This window comes from Colias croceus, chromosome 1, assembly GCF_905220415.1.
Source record: "Colias croceus chromosome 1, ilColCroc2.1".
Classification (NCBI taxonomy): Eukaryota; Metazoa; Arthropoda; class Insecta; order Lepidoptera; family Pieridae; genus Colias; species Colias croceus.
In genome coordinates this window covers 9787628-9804626 of record NC_059537.1, presented here as the reverse complement: position 1 = coordinate 9804626, position 16999 = coordinate 9787628, and the positions used below count along the sequence as shown (strand labels likewise).

The window sequence follows — 16999 nt, the reverse complement described above, 5'->3', positions numbered from 1 at the left end:
ACAAACTGTCGCGACAGAACTTGCAACATAGTTTACACATGCAAGCTGCTGTCAGACAGACTGTCGGACAGTTCTTGCAGAAGTTTACTTGCAGATGGATACGCCGCCTAATGTTTAGGTCTCGACTCGATGTCGACTGTCGACTTTCGAGAATCGAGTGTAAATTTTCTTACGGATATTAAGCTTAGTAGTTAGTACCTGGATAATTCAATTTTTAGATTTGGTTAGGTACCTTCCAGGTCAAAGCCTGGGTGGGGCAAGCGCCCCACCCTGCCCCACCGTGGCTACGCCCATGAATTTAAAACAATTATAGCACAACATGTTATCTACAATTTAAACCCAGGTTCCGAAAATTGGCGTCTATAATAGCGATATGCAAATTGAATCCTACTATTAAAGTTATAATAAACGATAGTCAAGTTTAAAAAATGCTACCATTTTTTAAAAGCCAATCTGAACAAAGTACCAATGTTAATTGTTTAATACCCTTTGCAATGTCAAGGTTCATGTTTACTACAAGATCAGTTAGACCGATCCCGATTCAATGCTAGTAACTATTGGGGGGATCTCGCAACATCCTCTTTTAAATTGCGAGTTATCGTAATTTTTTCATTGTAACAGATTGAATTTACACACTGGGTTCACTTGCCATTCGAATCGTGGATCCCTCGCTGGAAGATTATTATCCTTGTTTAAAAGAACATTTAATATGGGTGATACACAGGACAATGTCGCCGATATGGTGTTTAAAATGCAAAATTTTTCTTGGGTGGATTACGTAGTTTTCATATTTATGTTAGCGATAAGTGCTTTCGTAGGTGTGTACTGGGGCTTTTTCAAAAAGCAGACGACGCAGAACGATTATCTTCTTGGCGGAAGGAATATGAAAGTGTTGCCCGTATCCATGTCTTTAGTAGCCAGGTTAGTAGTTCATTGAATTCTTCTGATATCTTTATAGCAATATGCTAGAACTAGATCATTTTCACTAGCAAGTAGCATCCCTAATTATAATTTAACATATCTGGCATACCTATATTTTCACTCGATAAACTTTTACTGCAATACGCTCGTAGATATTTATTCAGGTTGTAACAAAGCATCGTGTTCGAAAAGCAGTACGATAATATGGAAAATGTATGTTTATAATTTTCCATGACCTGAATAATGCTTACCTACAGCTTTTAATATCCTACTCTAAATCCTACTCTATTTAATTTATGTTGGGAGTGGTATCAATTACAATACCTATAGTAGTTACTCCCGCTAAAAAGTTCAATCATTAATTAAAATGTAAAAGACCGGTTTAACGTTATAAACCTTAGAATATTAATTACTCAGGAGTCTACATTCGTTTCCATTTAAATACTAAAAAATAAAAAATAGATTCACCAAATTGGATTCCATCTAATATCTATGAGCGTATATTATTATCGTGTGTTACTATATTATCTATACTTCTATACTAATATTATAAAGAGGAAAGGTTTGTATGTATGTATGTATGGTTTTCACGCATTTAAACTACTGGACCGATTTTGGTAAAATTTGGCACAGACAATCTTTAGACCCTGAGAAAGAACATAGGCTACCGTTTATTGCGAAATATGTACCACGGGCGAAGCCGGGGCGGACCGCTAGTATAAATAATATTTTACGGTGCTTACAATTTTCAGCTTTATTTCTGGAATAACGTTATTGGGTTCACCAACAGAAGTGTACATGTACGGGACGCAATATTCTTACATCATTATCGGAATATTTCTAATGTCCATTTTCATGACTCAAATATACCTTCCTGTGTTTCACGAACTTAAGATGACTTCAAATTATGAGGTACGAAGGAAATTTTAATAATTAATTTTAATTGTGGTCACTATTTTAAGTCAAATAATGTATAGGTATAAGTTATTAATTTATTTATCAATTTTTTTTCTAGTATTTATCATTGAGGTTTGATAATAAAGTACGTCTATTCGGTTCAATGCTCTTCGTTTTTGCAATGGTGAGTATTATATGCAATGACCTATTATACTAGTAGACGCGGCATACGCCAACATCATTGCACTAAAAAACAGCGTAATTAATACATACCTACTTACTAACGCATTATCACCAATACAGTTGTTCTCTCTTTCACGTCTCACTCATGTACTTCGTAATAACAACTGCCGATTATAATACAAAAAGAACGTCCAGCCACGACGCTGAATGGTGCGTGACTAAGTGAAACTCGGGCACTTACCTGAGTTTTTTCTTGCCAAAATAGAGAGCGGGTAACGTATCTAGCTCTTTTATATATCATAGATTATATGGGTTAAAAGTTGTAAGTTTATAAGTTATAACCAATATACGAGAGAAATTCAGTGATTTATTCATCTATCTTTATTTCAGATAGGATGGTTACCAATTGTTATTTATGTGCCAGCACTGGCTTTTAATCAAGGTAATGCAGATGATTTAATATAAAATCATTGAAATCTGATTTTATAATGTGACATTTAGGGTTGATGTACCACTAGTTGACCATTTAAGCGGTTTTATCTTTAGCTATATATAAAAAACGGGTTATTTGTTTTACTTTCAATTTTATTTTTGGGACACAGATAATTGAATAGTCACTGCAACTATTGTTCTTAGTATCAATTTGATAACCTTTAAAGGTTTTATGAAAACTACTCTGAAAGTTACTTCTGCTAAAAGTACCAATACCTGACCACTGATCACCAATATCTGACCATCATTGCTCTAAAAGTTGACCATTTTCAAAATGGACAAAATGTCCTTCTTCGAACATTAGTTTTGTTTAATAAATAAAAAAAGTCTGTATTTATATTGAAGTTTATTTTATTAAATGTTATAAATCATTATAAATAATATAATCATCATAAATAATTTATTTTTATTTTATAGATGATGTTGCTTTATAGAAAAAACAATAAACTATCATCTGGGGCTGCCGTATTTTCTTAATTGGCGCGTATATTTGAATTTTGGTCATGTATTGGCGCTTGGTCAGCTAGTGGTACATTGACCCTATTTAATTGTAATATTAATGAGTATTTAACCAGAAAAATATTTTATATTTCAGTGACTGGAGTTAATATTCACATAATAACGCCAATTGTGTGCTTAGTTTGTATATTTTATACGAGTGCTGTAAGTATTTTATATCCTACTTTGTAGTACTTACTCATAACATCTGCAAATTTAACGATTTATTATCCTATAACCTGTATCATATGTTACTCCAGGATGGTTCAAGTTATATGCATTAAATTTGAGATAATTTTGCTTAAAAATGCGACAAAATAATATATCGTCACAAAATCGTTAAATGTATAGATAATTAGGAAGTCGACCTAGACTTCCTAAGTATTTATATCCGGATAACAGAACCGCAGTCCCTATTATTTATAATTATTTTTGTTCCTGATTCTAGTAAACCTAATTCTTTCCTAAGGGTGGTCTTCAAGCAGTCGTTTGGACTGACGTTATTCAAATAACTGTGATGGTAGGGGCGATGGCGTTAGTTGCTATAAAAGGTACCCTAGATATTGGAGGATTCGGTGTTGTATGGCAACGGAACATGGACAGTGGAAGGATTGAAGCACCCAAGTAGGTATCTTTTAAATAAATACGTTATTTTTTAAATTTACTTTCTGTCTGTAAAAGCGTTTTTGTTATTAAATGATGATTTTATTAACTTTACAGTGCATAAATAATAAAGAATACTTTTCTTTGAATTTTTTTTAAATTAATAAATATTTGTTTTTAGTTAAGACGAAAATTTTAAAATATGCAATAATGCAATTATCGATGACGTTAACTTCCTAGCGTGAACTTATACATTCGATAGTTAAATAAAATATTTTCTTATTTTCTTTTTTAGTTGGGATTTCAATCCCACAGCACGACACACAATATGGAATTTGGTTATAGGAGGGGTAATATATTGGTTACAAGCAAATGCAGTTAATCAAACTATGGTTCAACGATATCTAGCTCTCCCTACGTTACGAGGCGCGAAATTGTAAGTTGTTTCCTGTTATTTCGGAAATTTCTCTAGTTTTACTTTTGGATTTTTTAACAAATCTATACAAATATTATAAAGAGGAAAGGTTTGATTTTTTGTTTGTTTGTTTGTTTGTATGAATTGAATAGGCTCCGAAACTACTTGGCAGATTTGAAAAATTCTTTCACCATTCGAAAGCTACATTATCCACGAGTAACATAGGCTAGGTTTTATCCCTGAAATCCCACGGGAACGGGAACTATGCGGGTTTTTCTTTGAAAACGCGGGCGAAGCCGCGGGCGGAAAGCTAGTAATTAATAAGCTAATTTCAAAACTGTTTAAATATTTTTCAGCTAGTTACAATATTAATATCAATTAATATGTTATGCACGGCATAACAATAATAATTATAGTTAGGTACATGTTCAAAAGCATTAAATAAGCTAGCAGAGACTTTATCAGCAAGCCCTAAAACTAATGAGTTTTTTTATGTAACTTTTTTTTCAGGTCGGTATTTCTATTCTGTATTGGAATTTCAATACTTTACTGTTTCTGTCTGTATTGTGGATTGCTGATTTATGCTAGATTTCACGACTGCGATCCTTTGCAAACAAAGGTAATGTATAAAAAAAAAATGTGTGCGTGTACTAGAGTAAACACGTAAGAAGTGAAACTTAGGGATAAGAAAAAGTCGGCGCGTAACGCAAAAATGTCACGCCTACGGCGTAACGCAAAAATGTCACGCCTACAGCGTAACGCAAAAATGTTACACTAAATTTTTGTCCAACCCCGATAAAGAAGTTTAACTTCAATAATAATTTATATTGCCTATTTATCAAACTCAAAAGTTCGATTAGATGTGTTTAAATATATGTAATATGGTGAAAGCTGCTCAAACTCAATTAATGTGCTGTAATTTTGATATGAAGATAGATTTTGTAATAACTTATGGAATTTTTTATGGCTATCACGCGAGCGAATTCAAGGGAAGATATCTTTTTCTCGGTTTTCTATGCAGTTAATAACAGACCAAAAATATTTTTAGTTAGCGAAGGCAAAGGATCAACTATTGCCGCTTCTAGTCATGGACGTTTTGGGAGACTTTCCCGGACTACCAGGAGTTTTTCTTGCTGGGATATTCAGTGCAGCTTTAAGGTAAAGCAGTTATATGAAGGAAAAACTATCTTTACTCGTATAAATGCTGTTGCTAGTATATCCAGACTCTAACTTTATTAATACATAACAATTTGTTACCTTATAAAATTAATGATAAATTAAAAAGGATGTATTCCCATCAGACGAAAAAGTAGAGGAAAATGTACCTTTATTATATTTATTAGCGTATCTAATACTGGTTGGTTTTTTTACATCATTAATGTCGCTATTTCATTGATGTAAAGCGCGTAAGGAATTGGCCTAAATTATAAGTTAAATATTTTTTTAGTGAAAAATTTTACATTGAAATTATTTTATTCTTAGTTCATTATCAACGAGCTTGAACTCGATGTCAGCTGTGGTGCTTGAAGACTTTTATAAGCCATTCTTCAAGAGGAAATTGTCTGACCGTCAGACCAGTTGGTTGCTGAGAGGTGTTGTCATTTTCATCGGAGTACTTTGCTTAGGTGATTGTTAAACCGGCTACTCACGTACCTGCAGCAGGGGCAACATTGGAATTGCACCCTCAATTGGCTCCTTAATTGTGTGTCAATACATCTCTAAATTGTTCTGTTCTCTAAATGGTGCTTGCATAGGCAGCTGAAATTGCTCCAATCGCCGTGCAACCGAGATTGTTCCAATATTGCCCCTGCCCAGGTACGTGAGTAGCCGGTTTAATTTAATTATATCTTTATTGATAGTTATAACGTTATGTGTATTCTGAAGATTTAGACTCGTAGGAATTGATAAAAACCTACCTACTTCAATAGATATGTGATTAATGGATCTGTTGAAGTATTTATTACAAAAGCCAAATATATACGGAATGTATTCGAACTATTGTTGATTGATCGAATGATCGAAGCGTCTTTGTGTTCATTGATTATTTGTATAGCATTTTAATCGACTTAAAATTGCAGGATTAACATTTATAGTTGAGAAATTGGGAACAATTCTCCAATTGACGATGACATTGGAAGCAATAACTATGGGGCCCCAGCTTGGGGTGTTCACTATGGGGATCTTGATGCCCTGGGTAGATGGACTGGTAATTACATTAAGTACACACTTATCTTATATTATATTATACACATATATACTAGGTACTTTTAATGCACATAGAGATGTGCATAAATAAAAATAAAGCACAGACAATATAATGCTATGAACAAAGTAAAAGAATCTGTCCGTTAGAATCCAAAATTATGTCAGATACGGGCTAACACCCGCACTTCTTGTAGGTAGTTCAAATCCCAATAACAATTTTTTACATTTTTATAATTTTATAGCATTTAAATTCGATCAATAAATATTTTATAACAACAAAATACACAACATATTTTTTTGTAGAAGATTTGAATCGGCATTTACTATGGAGCAAAGACGCAGTTTCTCATCCCATAATCGTTTTTTGACAATAAAAAAAAATCTCATTTTACAAAAATAAACATATTTTGTGCAGGGAGCGTTAATAGGAGGAATGACTGGTTTAGTATCAATGGCGTGGTGGTGTCTATCAGCACAGTTGGCTATAGCCAGCGGTTACATCACCCACCCACATAAGCCACTCAGTGTAGATGGATGTCTGTATAATCATACACTGGAATTCAATAATGTGGATACGGTTGAAAGGTAGAGTTGTCAAATTTATGTGTTTTGTTATGTGAGTAGCAATTCTATAAAAATAAAAGGTAGAACAGCTGTTAATTTTATGTTATTTGTTATGTGAGTAGCAATTCTATAAAAATAAAAGGTAGAGCAGCTGTTAATTTTATGTTATTTGTTATGTGAGTAGCAATTCTATAAAAATAAAAGGTAGAACAGCTGTTAATTTTATGTTATTTGTTATGTGAGTAGCAATTCTATTTTGACGACGCGGTTGGCGCAGTGGTAAAGTAACTGCCTACTGAGCCGACGGTCCCGGGTTTGATCCCCGGTCAGGGCAAATATTTGTGTGATGAACTCAATTATTTGTTCTTGGGTCTGGGTGTTATTATCTATATATGTATTTATTAAATATTATATTTATCGTCGCCTAGTACCCACAACACAAGCCTTAATTGAGCTTACTGTGGGACTAGGTCGATTTGTGTAATAATGTGCTATAATATTTATTTATATTTATTTATAAAAATAAAAGGTAGAGCAGCTGTTAATTTTATGTTATTTGTTATGTGAGTTGCGGTACTGTGAAAATAACTTCAGAACACACATTATTCTAAATCTTTATTGCGAAAACAAGTCTCCTAACTTCAATTACTCATGATTCCTAGATTTGACACCTAATAAGTTATCAAAGATCATGTTTACTTTTATTAAAATGTTCATACAGTTGGTAACTACAATACGATAATTTCTTTCAGGGTGGAAGTCAATCCAATATTACATGTATCATACATGTGGTATACGCTCTCTGGATGTGTGATAACAATGTGTATAGGAATGTTGATATCAGGTGTAAGCAAAGCTTTGGGAAAAGCCTACGTCCCGCCCGCGCCTAAACTTCTCGCTCCACAGATAAGGAAATTATTTCGAGACCCACCTCATCCGAAGGAAGAACCATTTATTTGTGCTTATAAGTGTCCTAAGGTAAGAAAACTCTTTTCCTATAAATGTAATATTCAGGTGGCATGATTTCATTTTTTTGTCCCTCATGCAGCATGACAATACACATAAACGCTTCTCATGTTTGCATTACTGGCATTATTCTCGATGTAGTCCCACATTAAACTTTATCACCATTTGCTCTTAATGTCCCTGATAGTCAATTCAATAGGTACTTTATTTTATTGAAGTGAAACTTCTTTATTTTTATTTATTTTATTTTTCTTTATTGGAAAACATACAGAGACATACATATATAAAACAAAACAGATCTTATTAACTATACAGATACATGAAGATGTCTCCTTGTGGTGTTTCCACTGTGAACATATATTATTTTTGCCAACACCTAGCAATAAGAGAGACAAGGAAAACATACCTAGTTGATAATAATTAATTAATATTAAACATGAGTAGTTACATAAAGACGGAGGTAGGTACCATTAACATTCTTATGTGTTCAATAGCAGTTTTTTCACATTTGCTTTGTAAGACGAAGAGGAACAAGAAAACATATCAAGATTATTCATATAAGTATTATAAAAACTAGACATTCTGTGAAGGGGCACACGAAGACCCATATTGGTTCTGGCGGTCGGTATATGAAATAAATCTTTTGAGCGCGTTGATCTGGATGGGATGCGATAATTTATTAAACTAAGAAGTTCTGAGCAGGCTTTTCTCCTACGCATATTTTTCTTAACGTGAGAGAATCGATTAAATTTCGGCGCCGACTTAACGAAAGAAGATTGTAACGACGCAAAAGATCCTCGTAATGTTGCCGACCGCCACTTAGGCGGAAATTTAAAATGCGTAGAAATTTCTTTTGAACCATCTCAATTTTATTTATATAAATATCGTAAAACGGATTCCAGATGGGACATGCATACTCTAATTGAGATTGTACAAGAGTTTTGTAGAGACATATAATAGCTTCTCTATTCTTGAAAGCCTTAGTAACGCGTGTAATGAAGCCCAACATGCGGTAAGACTTAGTGAGTATGTGGTCTATATGTTGATCAAGTATTAAACATTCGTCGAAGTGGACACCGAGATTACGAATACAGGAAACCGAGTCCAGTTGGTGACCTCCCAGATTAAATACTGTTGGAATTTTTTTAATTTTTTTAGAGAAAGTAATATGTTTACATTTATTGTAAGCCAAAAATAATTTATTACGTTTACAATAATCATCCAATCTATTTAGATCGGCCTGAATATGGAGTAAATCCTTAGAATCAACAACATTAGAGTACAACTTTAGGTCGTCTGCATACAGTAAAAATTTACATTTTTCAAAACATTGTGAAATGTCATTAATAAATAAGTCAAAAAGCAGGGGCCCGAGGATCGAGCCCTGTGGGACGCCCGAGGAGACAGCAACTTGAGTGGAAGTGTAACCGTTAATGACAACTGATTGGACTCGATTGCTTAAATACGCGGCAAACCAGCGCAGTAGATTTCCCTTAATTCCATTAAATGACAATTTTTGTAGTAAGAGTAAGTGATCTACTTTGTCGAATGCCTTTTTAAAGTCCGTATATATAGTTTCTATTTGTTGTTTGTGATCCAGTGCATTGAACAAGTAATTGGAAAAGACGAGAAGATTCGATACGGTTGACCTACCAGCGACAAATCCATGTTGTTGGTCTAAGATTAGGTGTTTTAAACTCGAATAGATGTGACGGTGTATTAAAGTTTCGAGTACTTTGGGAATGGCCGAAAGTATCGAAATGGGGCGGTAATTCTCTACGTCATTTTTCTCACCGGATTTAAAGATAGGTGTTATGTATGCTTGCTTCCATATATTTGGAAAGGAGCCAGAACTCAAGGATTTATTAAAGATAATCTCCAAAGGGGTACAGAGTGTTTTACTGGTTTGTTTGAGAAAAACTGGGCCTATTTTGTCTGGTCCTGGACCCTTGTTATGATCGATGTTTTGCAAGGCAGTGCGTATTTCGGATTTGGTAAGACGAATGCAATTTATATTTATGTGCGTGTTATCATAATGATCGTCTGTGAGAATATTATCCACATTGTATGCCGCAGCAGATGTTGGCTCGAAAACTGACTGAAAATATTTTGAAAACATCTCAACTATAACATTTGGATCGTCAGATTTAGAATTCGCGAACTTCATGACACGCGGATACCCTGAATTAGAATTTTTTAGAGAAGACGTGTATTTCCAGAAGTACTTAATATTTTCTTTAAGAGACTTTTCAATATTAGCCGTATAATTATTGTGACATGTAGTAAGAAGCTGTTTATCGGGATTGGAAAAAAAAATTAGTGTAACATATTTGCGTTACGCGTGAGATTTTTCCGTTACGCGCCTTCTTTTTCTTATCCCTACCACGCGCGATTCGACGTATTTCTGTAAAGTTGCATATAGTAAATTATTTTTTTTGAAAAATAAGGTCATAAAGAAGTTTCACTTCTTACGTGTGTACACTAGTATACGCACACATTTTTTTTCATACATTATTTATAAGCTAAACATGACATACCTATCTAGAGATGGAGGTGAAAGAGCCTTTAATTTTATTTTATATGAATGCTTAATTGTAGATTTATTTTTGTAGGACAAGCAGCAGAAATCTACATCACTAAACAAGCAGTCTATTCAAGGAAACGCACAAGACACAAACCGAGACTGAAATTATTTATTTTATTTATAAATATATGTTTTCGTAATTTATGTACTATTTTATTGTATTCTAAATTCATTATTTTTTTTTATTTTTTTTTACGACCAATAAGCGCGAATTCACAAAAAACGGGGTTCAGTACAGAATGGCAATGCAGCGTTGAGCGTAATTGTTTGCAAATAGCAAACAATAGCTTAAACATCAAGCTCGTTAAACATTATATGGTCATTTTATTTCGTTTGGTCGTATAGGAACATTGAGTACGTATATTAACTCAATGTATAAGAATCTAAATATGTATGTAATGCTGGCCGATTGGCCCTTTTGTAGTTGAGCCTGGATATAAAACTGGCAGCTTAGTACATCCAGAGATCACCTTCTACATCCTCACAAACTTAGAAGAGTTTTATCTTTATTAATATTTTAGAGCTAAAACAAGTGTCAGATGATCCCTAAGTCTATTATAAGCAAAACGGAAGTATTCAATGAATAACAGGACAAAAATAGGTCGTCTACAAGTCGCGTAGAAAAATCGCGGGAGGTACCTAATTGAAAAATTGCTACACTCGGAACTTTTGCCGTTGTGCTCTTAAAGGTCAAAGGAAACACTCGTCTCTTACGTTCAATGTAAAGATTTTTTTTTAATTAAAATGTCTGAAAAACTCAGTGTTTCCGAAGTTCGGGCGACCTATCAACATTTCTCATGGATGGATTATTCCGTGTTTGTTATTATGTTGGGTATTTGTGGTGGTGTTGGTATCTATTTCGGTTTTATTAATAAACAAAAATCAGCGCAAGACTATTTGATGGGTGGTAGAAATATGTCACTTCTTCCCGTTTGCTTCTCTCTTGTAGCAAGGTAAGAAAATCATTTATGTTGTTTCAAAACTTCTTAGAGTAATTAACATTGATAATTATTATAGATGGTTAAAATTATAATTCAAGCTCAACTACACTCTAGTATCTTTTCAGTTTTATTTCAGGAATATCCCTTTTGGGCATCCCAACAGAACTTTACGTATTTGGTACTTCCTACGTTTTCAATATTATTGGTGCCCTGGTTATGTCAATTGTCATAAGTTATACATTTATTCCGGTATTACACGAGTTAAATCTAACATCAGCTTACGAAGTACGTAGTTATTTTTTTGTTTCATTAATAAAATTGTAGTATGTTATAATTCTAAAACCTATAACATTTACATTTCAGTATTTGGAATTACGTTACGATAAGAGGATAAGAGTTTTTGGATCAGTTCTCTTCACCGTTTATTTGGTAATCCTAAATTTTACACTTTTACTGTGAACATTGTAGAAGAATTATTATATTATTCTAACCAATTATAATATTTCAGATGGCCTGGCTCCCCATTGTTATTTATGTTCCTGCTTTGGCGTTCAATCAAGGTTAAATAAAATATAAGCAGATCTTTAATTATATTGATGGTTAATTTTTGAAACTTAATGTCGTATTCTTTTTTAGTGACTGGTGTAAATATACACATAGTTTCCCCGATCGTGTGTCTTGTTTGCATTTTTTATACATCAGTGGTATGTTTTTTATTCTTTTTATTAAAAAAAAAAAATATAGATGTAATATTTATAACTTGTAATTATTTACTGTTTCTTAATTTTAGGGAGGCTTAAAAGCCGTAGTATGGACAGACGTTTTTCAAACTATAGTTATGATTGGAGCAATGTTTTTAGTAATTATTAAAGGAACGATAAACGTTGGCGGTTTTCAGGAAGTATTAAAAAGAAATTGGAATAGTGGGAGAATAGAACATCCACCGTAAGCTCTAAAACATTCTGAGTAACTTTTAATTTACGATATTAGCAATTTTTTACTCATAAGCCGTGCTATAGTTTCAGCTTTGACTTAACAGAAAGACATTCATTTTACGCTGTCACGATTGGATCTTCCTTTTATTGGATCGGAAATATAGCAGTCAACCAATCTATGATGCAACGATTTTTGTCATTGCCAGATTTAAGATCATCCAAAAAGTGAGGTGAATTTTCTGTAATATTCAACTTATTTTATTTATTTATTTTCAATTCAGATTTATATTTCAGGGCGGTGTGGGGATTTCTTTGTGGAGTTTTTTTAATTTTAATTTTGTGTGGATATAGTGGTTTGTTGGCATATGCTCGTTATTATGACTGTGATCCGTTGAACTCGAAACTGGCTCTAGCAAAAGACCAGCTATTGCCATTGTTAGTAATGGATATTTTGGGTGATTGGAATGGTATACCAGGAGTGTTTGTTGCTGGAGTATTTAGTGCTGCTCTTAGGTAAAAATATATCAACTGCATTTTAAATTTTTGCACATTATAATATTCCTTTAAATAATACATGTGGTTCATCAAAAGATGTTAACTTATTGTTCTTAATTCTAGCTCTTTATCAACTGGTCTTAATTCCATGGCTGCTGTAGTTTTGGAAGATTTTTGGAAACCTTTTTTTAAAGATTTAAACCAAAAACATACACAGATATTAATACGTGCAGTTGTTGTCATACTTGGATGCATTTGTGTGGGTATGTATCGTTTTCTGCTCTTTGTAAAAATAATATTAGTGGTTATTTGGTGTTAAACTAAAATTAATGTATTTTAGGCTTGGTGTTCGTTGTAGAAATGTTAGGCTCTGTCTTACAATTGACAATAAGCTTATCATCAGCTTCGATGGGACCACTTGCTGGGATATTTCTAATGGGACTTTTTCTACCTTTTATAGATGGAACTGTAAGTTTTTTTGATAAATACATTTTCCTAATTTTACTACAATAAACATGCCTACATTTTATTGAAACTATTATTCTTTTCTTCTATGTTAAAGAGTGCTCTTACTGGTGGATTCATTGGTTTGACGTCCGCTTGGTGGGTCGCGGCGCAGTCGCAGCTTGCGCAAGTGCAATCATTACTTATATTCAAAGAGAAGGAAAGATTTACGTTCAATTGCACGTATGACTTCGATTTATTACCATCTGTCTCCGATCAAGAAAGGTTTGTATTGACATTTAACGACTTATAAGCAGATGTTTAATTTTTTTAGAAATTGACAGAAGTCTTATATTTTTTCCTTCAAGGTACCTTTGATATCAATCACGTAGAATTAGGCCAAGGTATTAAGATAATAGAAATTGATTACATTGTTAAATAATTAGATTAAACGACGAGAGGTTATTATTAAGTAACTGATAAAACGTACCTTGAAAACTATGATCGTTCTAATAATAAATTAATAATGATTGAATGATACATCTTTCACATTTGGATATTGTAAAAAGAGCGTTCGGTCGATATATTATAAAGATAAAGAGTTTGTTTGTTTGAACGCGCTAATCTCAGGAACTACTGGTCCCATTCCGAAAAACGTGTTAGATAGCCCATTAATCGAGGAAGGCTATAATTTATCATCACGCTAAGACCAAAAGCAGCGGAACACTGCGGATAAAATAGCTGCGCAGGGCATAGCTAGTACCTAGGTATAAATTGTGATCGTTTTTGAAATATTTAGCCTTTAGTTATAGAACTAGATTATTGAAACTAATATTTAATGGGAGTTTATTATGAACATATTAACCATCATTGAATTTGTTGTTTATTTCTCATTTTCAGTGTAGTGCCGTACATTTATCGCATATCTTATTTATGGTTTACGGCTTTTGGTTGTATGATCACAGTTTTGGTAGCATGTCTGGTTAGTCTAAGGCCCCAGAAAAGAGTTTCTATTGAAGCGAAGTTATTCGCGCCGTGTTTGAGACATTGGATATCGGGGAAAAGGAGAGTGAGTTTTTTTTTGTATTTTCATATGAAATTTTATTTTATTGTTACTAAATTAAATAATGTTTTTTTTGAAGTGAAACTTCTTTATCGGGGTTTGAAAAATATTTAGTGTAACATTTTTTCGTTACGCGTGACATTTTCGCGTTACGCGCCATCTTTTTCTTATCCCTACCACGCGTGATTCGACGTATTTCTGTAAAGTTGCACATATGAAATTATTTTTTGAAAAATAAGTTCATAAAGAAGTTTCACTTCTTAAGTGTGTACACTAATACACGCACACAATTTTTAATTATACTACTTTTTATTTTCTTGTAGGTAGATGAATTGGATATGAAGCGATGAGGTGACAGATAAATGAAATAAACAAGTTATAAAAATATTATTTTTATTAATTTCTATCCTTACAATTTAAAAAGGAAATTCTGTACCCGTATTTACCCTAAATATTCCTGACCTGTAAAGACAAAAACACACAATTAATCAAAGCATAAAAATTTAAAAATCAACAATTGTTATGTTTTCAGTTATTTATAAACTCTTTTCCATGAAATGGTCACCTCAATAGATTTGCTTTTACATTTCTACCTCAAATATTTACCTTGATTTCGACAAGTCACTATTGCCCATCGGGTAGACGCTTCCAGAACATTTGTCATAACTTGCGTCACGTATATTAGAACATTCTTGTGCTAGAAGATGATTGTGTACAATCGAGGCAGCCATGTATTCATATCCTTTGCTATGGGAGCATACGTTGAACCAGCAGCCAGGCATTAAAGATCCTCCATTGGGATAAAAGTCTGCGTCACCACAAGGATCAGAGAACCCATATAAAGCTGTATTAGTGTGGATTACTTCTACGTATTGAGCATCAGAACTACGGAGACGATTTAGATCATTTTTCCAAAGAGGACCAGCTGGGTCGAGGCCTGTTTAATTGGTTATGTGTATTAATATCTATAGTATGTTAAATTTTATGTTGTAAATGATTCGTTGATTGGATATGAACAAATGATGGTGGTATTTTGTTCATAAATGTCACTTGTCAATTGTTTTTGTTATTAACAACTTTATGCAGCCAAGTTATGGGAATATCATTTAGTTTTTGTATAACCAAGACTCTCATTGCATTCTTTAGTAAGTATATTTATTTACCTGTTATTCTCCTAATTAATCCCCCGACTGTTCTTCCTGCATTGCCAACCATATGAGCGCCCAAACTAAATCCAACCAAATGTATTTTATTATAAGAAACACCAAATTCTTCATTCAGCCACACTATGAATCGTCCAAGCTGCTCACCAAGAACGGCCACACCTTTTTTAGCCGTAATATAGTTTCTAGTTGAAAGATCACTCCAATCTAATACTATGACGTTGACATCGTGTTTATGTAAAAATGCTGAAGAAGTAAAAATAATTAACATTGGGTTCTATATGTATATATTTTTTACTTTGATCGGTATGTTGCTTACCATCGGTTAGAATTCTGTTCATCATATTATAGCCGTGACCATACCAACCGTGTACTAAAAATACAACTTGATTATACTTATTGAAAGACGAATTAAAAATTGAGCCTTTGTCTCCATAATCTAGTACATGCGGCGTTGAAGGGTTATGTCTGAAACATATTATGCTTTATTATTTTAAAAATCTAAAGATTCTAATTTTTATTCTTTCAATATCTTATTGTTAAAGAATTAGCATTTAACAAACACTTCAATTTGTTGCAATTTCAATGTAGCTTTAGGAAATATGAAAATTAGCGAAGGAACTTACCTCGTAAATAACCAATATGGATAATTTGCGGAGTTTCGCCGAAACTCATCCAAAAACACATAATCGACTGGTTCTAGAGTATCCACTAAATGTAGACTATTATCACCGTCTCCGGGAAAGTAAAAATATCTATCCCCTTCTTGATAATGTTCCATTGGATGTTTGATAATCGCACCGAAGCTTACTGTTTTTAATATAAAGTTTAAAGAAATATAAAATTATTTATAGAAACATGCATACCTGTATGAAAACTTTTAATGAATACAAAAAATAGAACGCAAGTCACGTGTGATCTATTTTTTTCCATTCTTTAAAAAAAATCAGTTAAATGCCTGAAAAATATTACCTGATATTATTCCTAATGTTACTAAGAGCAGCTTCATCATCACTTAAATTTGGTATAGATCTGAAGAAGTTAAAATATATTAAATTGATCACAAAATTACTTCGATCTCAATGTAAGTAGTTAAACGGTCACGAACAAACTATAATTAATTATTTGTTATTTATAACTCAAAGGCTTATCAATTAATCTATTAATTGTATTATAGTTGTAAACTATTATTATCTTAAATAATTAACATGTGATTATATATTTATAAAAAATACCTTATAGAACAATGTCTGAATATTGAAAACTAGATTTCCGCCCGCGGCTTCGCCCGCGTTTGCAAAGGAAAACCCGCATAATTCCCGTTCCCGTGGGATTTCCGGGATAAAAACCTATGTGTTAATTCAAGTTACCCTCTATATGTGTGCTAAATTTCATCGTAATCGGTTCAGTAGTTTTTACGTGAAAGAGTAACAAACATCCATACATCCATACAAACTTTCGCATAAATGAAAACAAGGTAAGTAATCTATAATTTAATTTCTCGTGTAGAATAATACCATCCTAACTAGGTAACTAATATATTTTTGGAGTATGTTGTACTAGATTTCCGCCCGCGGCTTCGCCCCCGTTTTCAAAGGAAAACCTGCATAGTTCCGTTCCCGGGGGATTT

At 33.1% G+C, this 16999-nt stretch overlaps 3 protein-coding genes across 4 annotated transcripts; 2 read left to right on the top strand and 1 right to left on the bottom strand.

Annotated features, from left to right (window-relative positions):
• Nucleotides 1-603: 603 nt before the first annotated feature.
• On the top strand, nt 604-10472 carry LOC123691628 (sodium-coupled monocarboxylate transporter 1-like). Its single transcript, XM_045636119.1, has 14 exons — nt 604-921; nt 1674-1833; nt 1937-2002; nt 2392-2443; nt 3089-3156; nt 3461-3615; nt 3890-4030; nt 4520-4628; nt 5058-5167; nt 5492-5634; nt 6088-6215; nt 6630-6799; nt 7531-7756; nt 10357-10472. Exons 1-14 carry the CDS (start codon nt 710-712, stop codon nt 10429-10431), a joined length of 1815 nt encoding a protein of 604 aa, XP_045492075.1. The 5' UTR covers nt 604-709; the 3' UTR covers nt 10432-10472.
• Nucleotides 10473-10757: 285 nt separating this feature from the next.
• Nucleotides 10758-14817, top strand: LOC123691657 (sodium-coupled monocarboxylate transporter 1-like). 2 transcript variants are annotated; one of them, XM_045636173.1, is made up of 13 exons: nt 10758-11281; nt 11395-11554; nt 11633-11698; nt 11778-11829; nt 11906-11973; nt 12060-12214; nt 12289-12429; nt 12499-12717; nt 12823-12962; nt 13040-13167; nt 13262-13428; nt 14044-14212; nt 14527-14554. In XM_045636173.1, exons 1-13 carry the CDS (start codon nt 11073-11075, stop codon nt 14527-14529), a joined length of 1677 nt encoding a protein of 558 aa, XP_045492129.1. In that variant the 5' UTR covers nt 10758-11072; the 3' UTR covers nt 14530-14554. The 2 variants fall into 2 exon arrangements, with proteins under 2 accessions (XP_045492129.1, XP_045492120.1); XM_045636164.1 differs by having other exon boundaries at nt 10759-11281; nt 14530-14817.
• Nucleotides 14583-16443, bottom strand: LOC123691918 (endothelial lipase-like). Its single transcript, XM_045636509.1, has 6 exons — nt 16342-16443; nt 15996-16179; nt 15689-15837; nt 15370-15615; nt 14813-15143; nt 14583-14668 (listed from the first exon to the last, which is right to left on the bottom strand). Exons 1-6 carry the CDS (start codon nt 16379-16381, stop codon nt 14623-14625), a joined length of 996 nt encoding a protein of 331 aa, XP_045492465.1. The 5' UTR covers nt 16382-16443; the 3' UTR covers nt 14583-14622.
• Nucleotides 16444-16999: the final 556 nt, after the last annotated feature.

Excerpts from the sequence above, each read along its gene's own strand:
- LOC123691628 (XM_045636119.1), top strand. The coding sequence starts at position 710 with ATGGGTGATACACAGGACAATGTCGCCGATATGGTGTTTAAAATGCAA. Across the intron at positions 1,834-1,936 it reads AGATGACTTCAAATTATGAG|TATTTATCATTGAGGTTTGA; the intron begins GTACGAAGGAAA and ends TTTTTTTTCTAG. Across the intron at positions 5,168-5,491 it reads ATATTCAGTGCAGCTTTAAG|TTCATTATCAACGAGCTTGA; the intron begins GTAAAGCAGTTA and ends TTTTATTCTTAG.
- LOC123691918 (XM_045636509.1), bottom strand. The coding sequence starts at position 16,381 with ATGATGAAGCTGCTCTTAGTAACATTAGGAATAATATCAG. Across the intron at positions 15,616-15,688 it reads GAACAGAATTCTAACCGATG|CATTTTTACATAAACACGAT; the intron begins GTAAGCAACATA and ends TTACTTCTTCAG. Across the intron at positions 14,669-14,812 it reads AGTGACTTGTCGAAATCAAG|GTCAGGAATATTTAGGGTAA; the intron begins GTAAATATTTGA and ends TTGTCTTTACAG.
- LOC123691657 (XM_045636164.1), top strand. The coding sequence starts at position 11,073 with ATGTCTGAAAAACTCAGTGTTTCCGAAGTTCGGGCGACCTATCAACAT. Across the intron at positions 11,282-11,394 it reads TGCTTCTCTCTTGTAGCAAG|TTTTATTTCAGGAATATCCC; the intron begins GTAAGAAAATCA and ends GTATCTTTTCAG. Across the intron at positions 12,963-13,039 it reads ACTTGGATGCATTTGTGTGG|GCTTGGTGTTCGTTGTAGAA; the intron begins GTATGTATCGTT and ends AATGTATTTTAG.